General features: G+C 35.6%; 3 protein-coding genes across 3 annotated transcripts; all 3 read right to left on the bottom strand.

Moving 5' to 3' along the window:
• Positions 1–1,818: 1,818 nt before the first annotated feature.
• EV154DRAFT_512197 (10 TM acyl transferase domain found in Cas1p-domain-containing protein) lies at positions 1,819–4,784 on the bottom strand. The gene is made up of 3 exons (XM_051601901.1): positions 4,617–4,784; positions 3,651–4,535; positions 1,819–3,576 (listed from the first exon to the last, which is right to left on the bottom strand). The coding sequence occupies exons 1-3, from the start codon at positions 4,735–4,737 to the stop codon at positions 1,934–1,936; spliced, it is 2,649 nt and encodes an 882-aa protein (XP_051456590.1). The 5' UTR covers positions 4,738–4,784; the 3' UTR covers positions 1,819–1,933.
• A 956-nt stretch (positions 4,785–5,740) lies between these two features.
• Positions 5,741–9,487, bottom strand: EV154DRAFT_512195 (exocyst complex component Sec10-domain-containing protein). Its single transcript, XM_051601900.1, has 14 exons — positions 9,374–9,487; positions 9,238–9,316; positions 8,985–9,154; positions 8,691–8,903; positions 8,466–8,624; positions 8,278–8,405; positions 8,038–8,212; positions 7,654–7,974; positions 7,266–7,579; positions 7,100–7,177; positions 6,907–7,018; positions 6,468–6,793; positions 6,323–6,385; positions 5,741–6,250 (listed from the first exon to the last, which is right to left on the bottom strand). Exons 1-14 carry the CDS (start codon positions 9,446–9,448, stop codon positions 5,824–5,826), a joined length of 2,640 nt encoding a protein of 879 aa, XP_051456589.1. The 5' UTR covers positions 9,449–9,487; the 3' UTR covers positions 5,741–5,823.
• A 1,944-nt stretch (positions 9,488–11,431) lies between these two features.
• On the bottom strand, positions 11,432–13,036 carry EV154DRAFT_388869 (uncharacterized protein; the record flags this gene model as incomplete). The annotated part of the gene is made up of 8 exons (XM_051595084.1): positions 11,432–11,491; positions 11,550–11,692; positions 11,773–11,903; positions 12,069–12,280; positions 12,697–12,776; positions 12,807–12,810; positions 12,839–12,932; positions 12,999–13,036. Coding segments are annotated over 8 exons (762 nt in total), but the record flags the coding sequence as incomplete, so codon positions are not given.
• Between the last annotated feature and the right edge of the window lie 442 nt (positions 13,037–13,478).

Genomic DNA, 13,478 nt, shown 5'->3' with positions numbered 1-13,478 from the left:
TTTTCATCGATCTCCATTTGATTGTGATACATGTACACTGGTTGACATTTTAGACAGGATAGCGTACAAAAAAAGTCATCTGGTTCCTTTTTTTTTAAATGTTGACAAGTTGAACCCCGAATCGAATACAAGAAATAAAAGAAGCCCAAATAAAAATTAACGCTTTGACAATTAACTTTAATGATATAACCATCATATCATTTTTTTACAAATAGCCTGACTTTTTATCTAAAAAAAAAGAAAAACAAACAAACCATATAGTTCATCTCCTTGAAATCGTTTGATATAAAGGCGGTGAAAAGATTTAAAAAGGCTATTTTGTTTCTATTACATCTTTTATTCTTTTCGGATCAATTGTCCGTGCTACATAGTGTCATCAGTCGTACTTTTTCTCCCCTCTTTTTTCCCTCTTTTTGAGGGTCAACTTGAGGATGAAAATGATGTGGAATGACAAAAAGCATTGGTTTTTTTTGTTGTTGTTTTCTGTTTACATTAAATGACATTGCTCTGCATAATAAACTTGACAAAATAAGTCATCATCTCTTTTTTAGTACTCCTCCCCCCCTTATTTAGTTACAAGCCTGTGTGTGCGCGGTAAGGATAGTGGCTCCCTGTGATAGAAAGAGTCGTTCCTGTGACCTGAAGTGTGTAATATATATATATGTGTGTGTCCATGTGTATGTGTATGTGTGTCACGTGGACCATTTAAGGGAGACCTTTTATATATATAAATATATTTCTAGTGAACAATAAATATACATTATGCTACACCTCTTTGTACAACTCTCCTAATCATCGGTCTTTAAAGTATATTTTCATTTTAAAATAAGGCATCAATTGGAGTGAGCGATCAATTCGCTTGGTGGGAGAAGGGCCGTGTTATATATATATAAAAAAAAAAAAGAAGCGCACGGCGTAAATTGATGTTTGGTAAACAGTTCATTTAAAAAAAAAAAGTGTTCTGTTTATTCAAGTAGCTTCTAAATGTATTTTACTTTATAAAGAATCAACACCGCCCAAGTCATCTGTCAGTCTCCCTTTCCTACCTCCAAATACTGACACACACTCTTGACACTTATTAAAAAAACGTTTTAATACAAGTCTAAATATATATTTTTTCGTTGAATGACGTTTTTGTTGTTGTTGACAAGTGACCTAAATACCATTCAAACACCCCCCAAAAACCAATAGTATTTCCCCTAATAAAATCGCATGACGTACATGATGTGATACTGTTTGATTTAGAGAGTCATTTCCCCGGACAGCTTTTGTTGTTGTTGTTGTTGTTGTTTAGATTGTTTAAAATCCGCAGTTTATAAAAAGTGAGTAATAAGACACACTAAAAGAAGGAGACAGACATGCTGTTTACATGCTAACAAACGTCATTTCAATCTGTTATAACCTCTCACACTAGCATCCTTCCTTTGTCTTTTTTTTTTTTTTTTAGATAATTCCTCCGTTCTAAATGATTAATTCACAACTAACTCGCCGCAGCGAAAAAATAAAAAAGGCTTAGGGTAGCACAAGTAGCAACTCTCTTTTTTTTTTATTGTTGACGAGTGCTGCAAAGTAGCCATTTTGTTGTTACCTTTTTTTTTTTTTTTGGGCGTCAAGTAAAGTTTAGGTACGACCATCCTAATTATAAACTCGTGGAAAATGCAACTGAAACTGTTAGAACATGCGGGTTTGACAATAATAATAATAATAAAAAAAAAGCGCCATCCATTTCAGGCTCAGCCGAAAAAAAAAGTAAACTTCGGTTTCTAATGTAAAAGGGGGGAAACATACGATATAGACTTTTTTTTTTTTTTATGTATATTTTTTTTTTTTTAATGTTGGACAACTTTTGTGTGTGTGTGTGTGTGTGTGTCTAAAATAATTAGGAGGGTATAATATGAACAGAGGTAAAAGGGGGAAGTAGAAAGGAAAGGAGTTATACACAGAATCGATTTATAATTCCCACCAAGATTAAATACGTGGCAGATCGAATCCAATAATTTTGTAAAGTAGAATTCATCATGGTTCGATACCATGAAGGTTTTTGTTGAACTATTTCATCCCAAGCGTTATCCATGGTCAAGACAGATTCTTCACTGGCTCTTTCGACTTTGAGTTTGGCAGGTTTATTGTTGTTACTATGGGGACTGTCATTAGTGTTCAAGGTCAAAGTAGATGAGCTACTACTACTGCGAGCATCTTCTTCTTCTTCTTCATCTTTACTGCCATTGGTAGGTAACAAGGGTACAGAGTCTGCATTAACAATGTTTGTTGTTATGTTTTGATTCTTTCTGGATGAGGTACCAGTGATAGTACTAGAAGCCGTATTCTGTACACCAGAACAAATCCAGCGTGTAAGGACACCCGTTGCTTGACTCAGATGGTAACAAACAAAAAAGAAGACTAAACTGGAGACGGCTAAATTCGTCCACCAACCGACCGTACTCTTGATCACCCAACTGGCATTCGGGAGCACCACTAAAAGTCCCTTCGTGTCTGCAGCAAGCCACATGTGAAATTGGCCAATAAATGTCTCCAAGGAGATCTTTCCGATAAACGCAAAGAAACGAGAGTACGAGTTACGTCCAAATCGGGAAAAGTTACGGATCACAACAAAGGAAAGAATAGGAACCCATGACATGTAAGGGTGGTAGGCATTGTAGGAAGCCTTCGTCTGACTGAGCTCAAATAAAAAGAAGCCAATCATACTCACGACCGAAAGAATAAGAACGGCCATCTTGCTGACTTTCCAGGCACGGGGATGGTTTTGGGAGATCTTGTATTCACTTATTTGGATAGTACCGTACGCACACAACATACCAATATAGACAATCCATGCGTCCAATGAAAGTCGGAATCGCCATTCTACAACATCCCATTGAATCTTGAACAAGAATGAAAGCACATCAAATACGCCTTCAAGTAAACCGGGCATATGGATGATGAAGCCTGTCAAGAGTGACATCACAACGATCTTTCCCAACATAAACTGTACCGACTTATTGTGACTGGACATGACTCGCATGGTGATCCAAATCACACCAAACCAGAAACTGACAAGAGGCGAGAAATAATAAAACAAGTAATCCGTCTTCATCGAATAAGCCAAAACACATGTGAGCAAGTTCAAGCGTACCATCACATTCAAAATACGAGCGATACCAAAATCAGCCTTCTTGTAAAAGAAGAAGAAGTGACCATAGCCAGTTTGGAAGAGGTAAGCAGCGACCAGGACACGCACAGGATTGTAAATACCGGGAATACGAGAAGCACCCACAAAATGGTAAATGAGAATCACCAGTTGCATCCAACCCTTCCATTCATCGGTCTGGTCTCGATTTAAGAATCCAGCGTCCTTGTTTTCCCCACCATTTGTCTTTAGTGTAACCAATCCCAGTAGGACCATGAACATCATTAGAATAGAGAAGGTGGAAACATCGAATTGTTTGTAGATCTTTCCAAATAATTGACTGCGGTCTCCTAAATACATGTAGATGATGGATAAGCCGAATATAAATAAGCCTAAAAGAGTTTCATGGTGACGAGGGAACACATAGCTAGCATATTGGTTGAACCGGCCTAATAAATTTATATATTTTTTTTTTAGTATACATGTGCAAATTGTTTTTTAATAGAAATGTTTAAATTTTTACCTGTTGTGTGCAAGACAAAGAAACCGATGGGAACAAAGGCTAAAAAGAACAAGAAGATGACATTTTGATACCATGCAGGTGAAGTGTATGTATAACAACAAGTGGTGTCAATGGGGAAAGTGGATTTATCGAGTTGATTATTACAACGATAGTTCAAGGCCAGTTGTGCCTGGGCCTTTGTCACTGGTTCCTTGAAATGAAGTCCGTCTTTTGTTTGGTTCTTGGAAGAGGTCACGATTTCATTCCAAACAAATGGTACGACAAGCGGTGTGATAGGATGACGAAGCAAGCTCTCTCTTTCACGAAGATAGTTATTCATGATTGAGATCTTATCTGGAGTCAAGGTGGCTACTCTTTCAGGGATCAATAGGTCTCGTTCAACAATCTCTACAGGTGATAATAGTATTTTGTCGGCAATTGAATGCTGGAGAACACCATCAAAGACTCGGTCAACCGCTTCTTTCCACCCACGTAAATAGTCAGAACCCGTACGACGCATGTACCAGACACCTGATCCCATAATCAGAATGGTAGGTTTGATCTCGGACTTGCCTTCGAGTAAATCAATGGTCTTGGAAGTGTTAAGGTAAGGATCCCACCACATTTGAAAGTCAATGTCATGTTCTTTTGAATACGCATGCTGATCGTTATGAATCTGGTCGGCTTTGGGTCGCTTGAGGTTTAAGAACTCGGCCATGGAATAGTATTGTTCTCTCATGATGGAATCACCGATATAAATTACTTTGGAGTGACCGATACATTGACTGATGTCTTTGCTACCGTATTTCTTGGCCATACAACCAGAAGGTTGCCAGTCTTTGTATTCTTCTGTCATCCATCGACCTTCGTTTAACATCCCATGGCATCGATCATTGTCTTGAGGCTCTATATAGATTGAAATAATAAAAAAATAATTAGGGTTCGGTTTCTTTTATAATCGACTGCATCAAAAAACGAGATATGTACCTGTTATATAACGAAGTATAGAGAAACTTAGTAATAATGTGATGAGGGCAGAGAATAATATGTGAATGCCATGTTTTAAAGATTTATTATTATTATTATTAGTAGAACCGGATGCTGCCATGGTAATGACAAAAAGAAGTGGGAAAAGAAAAAAAAAGAAAAAAAAAAAGAAAAGCGAAAAAAGTAGAATAGATGAAAAAAGAAGACTAAATGTGTACCTTTATATTTACATCCGAATGGAAGATCCCATTAATATTTGTACTTTTTTTAACTAGGCCTTTTTTGTCTAACCAGTACACAAGGTCCGGCTTTTAAAATTAGCTCGTCGATCTTTTTTTCTTTTGTATTACTTGACATTTATTCTTGGGATTTTTATTTAACCCTTCTTTTTTTCTTTTTTTGGCTCTTTTGATACATATTTTCGTTAATGAAATTCAAACATAAATTCAAATTAACTTGTTTCAAAAAAAGAAATTTTAATAAATAATAATTGTTTTAATGCAATGTATACCCACTTTTTTTTTTTTTTTTTTTTTTTTTACACATCTAGTGACATACACGGTTTTGTGTTCCCATCACGGTATTCTAGGTATTTCCATGAAATCCAAGTAATAAAATAAAATACGAGAAAAAAAAAAAAAAGAGCTATAAAAAAATAAAACAAGGCTGATTTATTGTTTCGCCGCTACTTTCGTTCCAGATGTATTTAAACTGGTATATTTCTGTATGGGGGAGGGGGGGCTGATTTGTTTAATAAACATGTTTTATTATATTTATTCAGGCACAAGGACTATATAAATAAAAACATGAAAAATAACTTTAGTCTACTTTTTTTTTTTTTATTACATCATGATTATAGGAGTGAGATCCTTTTTACACGGTCTCCGATAGTAACTGGACCGTAATTTTAAATAAATGAGCCAGTGACACCATACGGATCTAACCTAAATTATTTTGAGTGATGAAACAACTGAATAACCCAATTAAAAAAAAAAAATTACATGCTTTATTACCTATACGTTTGTTTATTTTTATGTAAGAATGTATTTGATTAAATGCATTCCCCGACCTTTTTTTTTCATGCTTATTTCTTGTAAGCTTTTTTATTCATTTATTAATTTCTTTTTTTTTATTTTATAAAGGAGTTTTTTTATTTTTTATTTTAGTGGGGATAAGGGGGGGGGGGGCGTGGTGCGACAGAGCTATTTTACGATAAATTGAAGGCAGCCAAGAAATCACGGTTATTAGTATAATTCTTCATGATATCCTTCAATACCTCATTATCATTCACGAATAATGATCTTCTTTGAGGTTTTGCCTTGCCACCCTTGGTATTCTTGAAAGATTCTTGTTGATTTGCATTTGTGTCTGCTGATGATGAAGCTCCTGCAGTATCATCCATTGTAATGCCTAATAAACGATCCAATTTGGCAGTCTTAAAATCAATTCTCTTTTCTAGATAGGGATAGAGCACAGATGGGTCAAGTCTTGCTAAATATCCTTCTGATAAGATGGATTTAAGAATTTCAGGTTTAACTACAAAGATATTGCCTAATTGTCGCAACATTTCAAATCGTTCGTCAAGTCCTGGAAGTTTAAACATTCGAATTACTTCTTGATATTTCGCTATATCTCTACATCCATTTTAAAAAAGTTAATTTTTTCTTTTTAGGTTGCAAAAATGATCACATAAAATGTAACTATACTTTGTAACCAATAGACCGCCCGTTGGGGTAACAAAAAATTTCTTGAAATGCTCTAATAACATTCTAAGTATCACAAAATTAATGGATGAGGGCTTAAAAAAAAAAAAGAGAGAGGTATATATATATATAATGAGACCCAACTTACGAATGAAAAGCATTTCCTACACGTCTCAAAAAGGCTTCAAAGTTCTTTCCTTGAAGTGCCTGAGAAGCAGCTCGATAGACTCTAGTAATAAAATCGACACTTTGCATACATGGTTGCGTTCCCATACTCATCATAGCACCTTCTTCATCCTTGGGTCTAAAATCATTCTTCTTTTGACGACTGAGTATTTCACTAAGCCAATAGGTGATACCTTCAATACTCTTTTGAAGTACAATATTAATTTTACGTTCCAGTGTAGCCATAAATGTATTTTTTAATGTGAGGAGGTCCCTATGAGTAGATGGTATACTTATGACAAGCGGCAACTAAAAAAAAAAATATCTTGGCAAATTAATTATACTAAATTTTAAATTTGTTACCTGGCATATATTAAGCCCTTTCTTTGCTTCTTTTTTAAGAACTTTTTTTTTTCTCTTACCATAGCTGATTCGAAATGATTTTGCATGAGTTGAACAATATCGGTTGAGGATTTAATTACGGAAAAACATGCTAATTCTGGTTCCTTTGTGTTAGTGAGATCATCCAAAGTCCTATTAAAGTTGTACAAAAAGGTTAGCATTAGAGACCCCGCTTTCTATTTTTTTTTTTTTTTTTTTTAATCATGTCCTTACTCGTCCATTGCGATATCCAAATACTTTTGTCCGATAAAATCAACCAAGACATGATAGATTTTTCGAAGTGAAGATAATCTACAAAAAAAAAAAAAAGGGTTTGTTTAGGATACTTGCTATATAACCTTGTTTTTTTTTAAAAAAAAAATAAAAAAATGGCACTTGCAATTCTTGTGAATCCTCTAGTTCTACACATCGAATCACACCTTCGGCATGAATATTTAAAATTCGCATGATAGCATCAGACGACAATAATGTGAATCCACTATCATCAACGGTAACGATATTTGAACTGATTTCACGTGTTGCTGTCTTTTCAAATGGATTTGTGCCAGGATTGGGTGTATTAGAAATTTCATTGATCGCTGGTGATGAAACCGAAGGAGATAATATATTACCAGTGGAAGTGGAAGATGAAATTTGATTTAAAGTACGAGTTAAAACTGATTGGTTACGAGTAGATGTCATTTTTCTGCGTTGCTTTTTTTTTTTATCAGATCTGATTAATCAAAAAATGGATCTCCCGCTTGAAAGCTATTTTTAAAATGACTTACCATGGCGCTTAAAAAGTCGGAAACAATATTACCAAATAATTTATGAAGGGATTCGATTTCTTTCTTTATGTAGCGATCTCCCTCTGTATAGGGTACAAACAAATCATCCATGCATCTGTCCAAGGTTTCATCAGGCGATGCAGAGGTGACTAATCCATTCACATCAGCTGCATCTTTCAATGAGACTTCTTTATCGCAATAAAACTTTAGGTTCTCAATCAATCTCTTGGTCTCTGCGTGTGTAGATGCTAATGTTCGAAGATAAGCTAGGCGCGAATACTTTTTGGATCTGGATAACAAAAGTTCAATATGGTCTTGGATCTAACATCACCAATACAAACGTTAATAATAGTAACGCGATGTATATATTTCTTTCTCTGTTACCGATTGCGCAAAAATTCTCTGCAATAAGACTTGCATGACAGTGGCGGGTTGAGGAAACACACTGGAAATAATCCCAGCTTCTCGACGTACTGTGATACGAATATCGTCATATAATTTGACAAGACTGGTATCTACCTCTGGTGGTAATAAATTGGGGTTTGACAGATCAGCATTGCTAAGTTTTGAAGGGGGTTTTCAGCAAAAAAAAAAAATATTGAAGAGTGGACTGGATGAACTTACTCTTCTGAATCTCTGACTTGATCAATCTCCTCAATTTTCATATTAGACATGAAAAACTCGTGCTGATTCACATAAAGTTGCACGCACGAGGCTCCTCCGTTGAATTCAAATAATACTTTTGCACAATGCTATTTGCTGTTGTTAAAAAAAAAATGGATCTATATCTCTAATGACGCTCGAGAACTTACTGCCATCACACGAGGGTCACTTTCCTCATATGCTTTATCGAATTCCATCAAAATCTCTTTTTCAAAGCTCTCACAGAATTTCTCGATGGCCATTCTTGCTTCCTTGTCATTATCCACATCTTTTGCCACGGCATTTAATCTTCTACTGATAATGGCCGTCTGCAATATACAATATTCTTTAGACAAATACTCTCGGAATGAAAGTTTTTTTTTTTATAAATCTACCTTTAATTGCCCTTCCTCTCCGCCTTGTCTCAAAGAATCCAATCTCTCCGTATTGCCATCTTGAAATTCCATAAAATATTCAATAATATCACGACTTTCGGATGCTTTTGATCTTTCTTTATCGATGGTCTCTAACTGCTCACCGATACGGATAGCTGTTTTACCTACATCTCCAATTCTACTTTCCAAACTATCATAAGAACGATACACATCCTACACAAAATATTGCATATTAGCTTTTATTTGCGGGGATCGTAAAAAAATAAAATAAAGGGCCCAGGAAGGAAAGCTTACATCAAAAGCTCCATGCAAATCGGTAATGTTTCTCTTATATTCCAATTCTGCTGTTTGTGTACTATTTTCCAATTCACTGCATTGTTCTTGTACACGTGTTTTCAAATGCTGAAGTTCTTCCAAGACATTTTCAAAGGTACGAATAAATGGCTTTGGGTCAAAAGTCGTTGCTATTATTTTTTTAGAAAAGGAATGGTTAAAACAGTCGACCCATCTTTTAAATGTTTTGAAAATCGAAGATAGCTGACGTTACGTTTTCCGTTGGCATCTTTCATCTGATCAATGACTGTAGCTGAGATTCTCTCAATAAAGTCTGTTGTTGAAACATTTTCCTATAATGTGTATATATAAGCAACGGGGTCGATGCGTGTTAAAGGGAAATGCTATACTCGGAAAGTCTCGATAGTCAGTAGACTTCTAATATCCGGATTGAGCTCGTAAAAAGGGTTGTTGGGTGTCGTCATCTCCTTTTATATCTTGTTAAAGAACAAACAGGAACGGGCAATATAAAAATAAAAAAGGACCACATTGGCGGCATTACTCAGGGCAGTGACCGTTTCCGAAAGCGGGAAACATAATAGAGGAGTATATTTGATTTTAATATGGAAGTATCATTACATTGACTATATTACGTAAAAGGACAAACAATTGAGTGATTTGGGCAAGCTCCCTTACATTCAAAGAAAAAGACAAGTGATTATGGATACCGAAGTGCCTAATATCATAATGCTGTTGTTTAGTCTGTTGAATTGGCACATGATTTGAGCATATTCGAGATGCCAAAAATTGATTATTTTATACCAACCGACACGACACGAACGTTTGAAGGTGGCTCATATGCACTGTCCTTCAGTACTGCTACTGACACTTGCCTAATTTCACTACCTGTATTGACTCGTATATACCGTATACACATTACATTCATAGACCAGAATTGCCTAAATCACCCCCACTTGTCACGTAAATTGTCAACTCCATGAGCTTCACCACCTACAAAATAAGCTCCAAGGTATTGTACTCGCCACATCTATTATAACAAGTACTCACCTACAAATGTATCATACTAAAGCAGCAATATGTGTACAATACATGCACATCTGCCACTAAATTACCACATCCCACTAATTTATAACACTAACAAAGATTTATCAACCCATTCAGTATGCAAGATCGATATCCATGGTGCCGATACAGGATGAATGGCAATAGTTTGTTATCTACATGTCGTATAGTAGTTATTTCACTACATTGTCGCCAACAAATGATTAAATTTCTTCCAAAATCAGACGTTAAATTTTCCAAATTTCCTTAGCAGTACAACGAGGAAAAAAAAGACACTGTATATTTAATCCAGCCGCAGCAATCGTTCAGTGTTACGTTGGTAACAGACTCCATTATTCTCGGTGTTAAAAGATCACTTGAGTCCAAATGGTTCCTTTTAATACCTGCCTTTACTTTGGAACAAAACTCTTGTATAGGATATAAAAACGGAGAGTAAGGAGTCAAATAAGCACATATATATCCTCTATTCTCGAATAAGCTCTCAGGATTGCAACTGGCTTGTGCATAGGTGCCTTATTTATTACAAAATAATAACCATGGAGCCCATTTTCGAATTAAGCAATCCATCATGCTGCTCAAATACATAAGGAAGTGCTCTGATCCTGTAACCCACTCGGCCATTAATTTTTACCTCTCTGCCATCAACCTTTATTTTCTTAGTGGCAACAGATAATGTAGATTTATAAGTGAGATATCTTTAACACCATTAACTGAAATAGTATCCAAAATTGTAATTGATGTACTTCGTGCGGATGGATATTGCTGTCAGGGCGTGGACGGACTCAAGCATTTGAACAAAAAAGCCAGTTAGTACAAACAGAAAATAGAAATGATAAAAAAAATTATGGCCACTTAAACGATTTCAGATAGTTCTTAAAACTGTGACTTTAGCTCATCAGGAACCGCTTAATTTGTTTGGAAGGTTCTATGCTGCATTTATCATAAGCAAGAAAATGAAGTAGCTTTTTTAGCGGTCGTTCAGACGATTTAACGGCACCATCTTGATGAGCATGGAGTGTCTGTTTTTCTTGGAAACATGGTGAGTAAAAAACATGGGAAAGTTGCTTTATACGGCGTAATCAATATTTTCAAGTCTGTCAACCTTGTCCAGCACTCAACAGCAAAGCAAGGTTCAAAGTCATTTGGTCAAATGCACAGTTTCATAAGAAACTTGAAGATAAATTAATGGCCAAAGGACTGATATATAACTGATAAAAAATACCTTCTTAAATCAAGTTCATCATTTCCAGTTTCTGGAGTCCAGCGTTAGTAATGATTTTTGGGGGGAAGAAAAATAGCTTTTGATTTTTGGCAATATAATGTACACAATAGGTTTATTCATTTTTTTTAATGATTTTGGAAACAAAGGATGGTTTAACCAAAGTCTTTACCAATGCCTTCTTTTTTCTGTTGCCATACTTCTCAGGGAAGCCTCTGATTTCCTTCTATAAAGATATATTAATAAAAAGAGAGGATCAATTAATTATACGCGTTTATATATACCAAGACAAAGTGAAGACATTCCATTGTCTTTGGGAGGAAGAGCAAATCTGATTGTAGTTCAGGAACTCTAAACTTCCTAATTGTAATGGGCAAGTACACCCCCTTTTCAACAAGTGCCATCTTTATCAATGAGCACACGAAGCCTAAATATATGATATTAGAAGAGTTTGGTATTTTCATGTGTAAAAAAAAAAAAAAAAAAAAAAAAAAAAAAAGCTGTTACCCTCACACAACAAGCCCAAAGCAACTGGGTTTTCCACACCTAAAGACGCCTGCTTGTCTATTGAGTGTTTCAAGTGCGTATTGAGCTTGACGAAATCGTCTTCGACCTGGTATTTGCTGACTTTACCAGGTCTTTTAAGTTCAATAAAAAATAAATAGACTTCGCGTTTGCGATCTTTAAACCCAATCATAAAGTCTGCCACTTTTTTAGTGGGGACACTCGGGTCAGGGGCATCGTCCCTAATATATTACAGCAATTAGTCTGTGTCTCAAGTAATAATGGCAAAGTTTACAGACCCTGAAGAAACAAAGTCCGTACCACCAGGTTTTGTAATCCCAATTGTGATCATTGGTTTTAAATAACGTTGAAAGAACATGTCTTCTGATCTTTCACTAGATCTTGTTGCTAATAGGGAAACAAATTCCGAACAGGCAGACTTGAGATTGGTATCCAGTTCTAATTCTGGATCATATGGAATCGATGAAGCATCACCGTCATTGTCAATTGTCTAATTAATAAATTTCAAGTTTTCTTTTATATGATGTCCAGGTGTCGTATCGATATGAGCGCAAGTAACCTCTGAACAAGTCTCTCCTACTGGTTGCTTGAATGGATGCTTTAAAATATTAGGTAGGTAACTATAACAAATCGCTGAGAGTTGACTGGCAGACCATAATGTAATCTGCGTCCGCCGTGCACGTATCACAGAAGCATGGCCGTTTTGGAGGGGTCATGTTTAGTGCTTATGAGAAAAATAGATAAAATGTATAAATGTGTAAAAGGGGGTTAAAAATGTGAGCACTTTGAAATATAATTTATATCAGTGATTAAAGTCGACACATGTGTTAGGAAAGGTTATGATTCATTTATTCATTTGGCAGGCTAAAAATATTCAGGTATAAGTGGCGCTTAGAACTCAATAACATATATCGGACACACTCTCTTCAAATACAGCAAGCATTCGTCTGATATTTTTACCATGAGGACATCTTTGGATGCATTTGCTATTTACAGTGATGAAAATTATTGAAAACCCGCCTTAAATTACGAAAATCCGCATTTAAACAAACGCATACAATACATCTTTAATCCGTTTAACGTACGAAGTAATACACAAATTAACATCACACTTATTGACAGGGAATAGGTGAAAAAGGGATCTATTATACGTGATTATAGATTAGACACATGACGAATTCGCCTTTGAGTTTATAGTATAATTTTACAAAATACACATCGAGTTAATATCTCCTGTATTTTCAACGAGAAAAAAAGCCCACACCTTGTCCATGACTGTTAACCAGGACAGGGAAAAAGATTCTTAAGGTTGTTTAAATGCTCCATGTGACCCGTTTTGAATGTGCAGGCTTCAATTGCAAATGGGGAGTACTGCAATTCCTTGTAGTCTTTGGCTGCTTTTGGAAGTCTTTGCATGAAAAGTTAAAAAAAAAAGTTGCCGCACTTCAATTTGATTGGCTCATACAGTGTCTACGTCAGCCGGAGCTCTAAACGGTTATTTAAAGCAAACCCTGGCTTTTTTTTTTCTTTTTCTTTCATACAAAAAAAAAAAAATTTTTTTTCTTTTTCTTTAGCGATCCTGGGGCTCTCTTCTGTAATGAAATGTCGTTGATGGGAATACGTTGCACCCGTAGGAGGTTGTAATTTATTTTGATGTATAGTACGGCAATCGTTCTCCAACCTCACAT

Source organism: Mucor mucedo (assembly GCF_025094135.1).
Source record: "Mucor mucedo strain NRRL 3635 chromosome Unknown EV154scaffold_59, whole genome shotgun sequence".
Taxonomy (NCBI): Eukaryota; Fungi; Mucoromycota; class Mucoromycetes; order Mucorales; family Mucoraceae; genus Mucor; species Mucor mucedo.
This window is presented reverse-complemented; position numbering and strand designations above follow the sequence as displayed.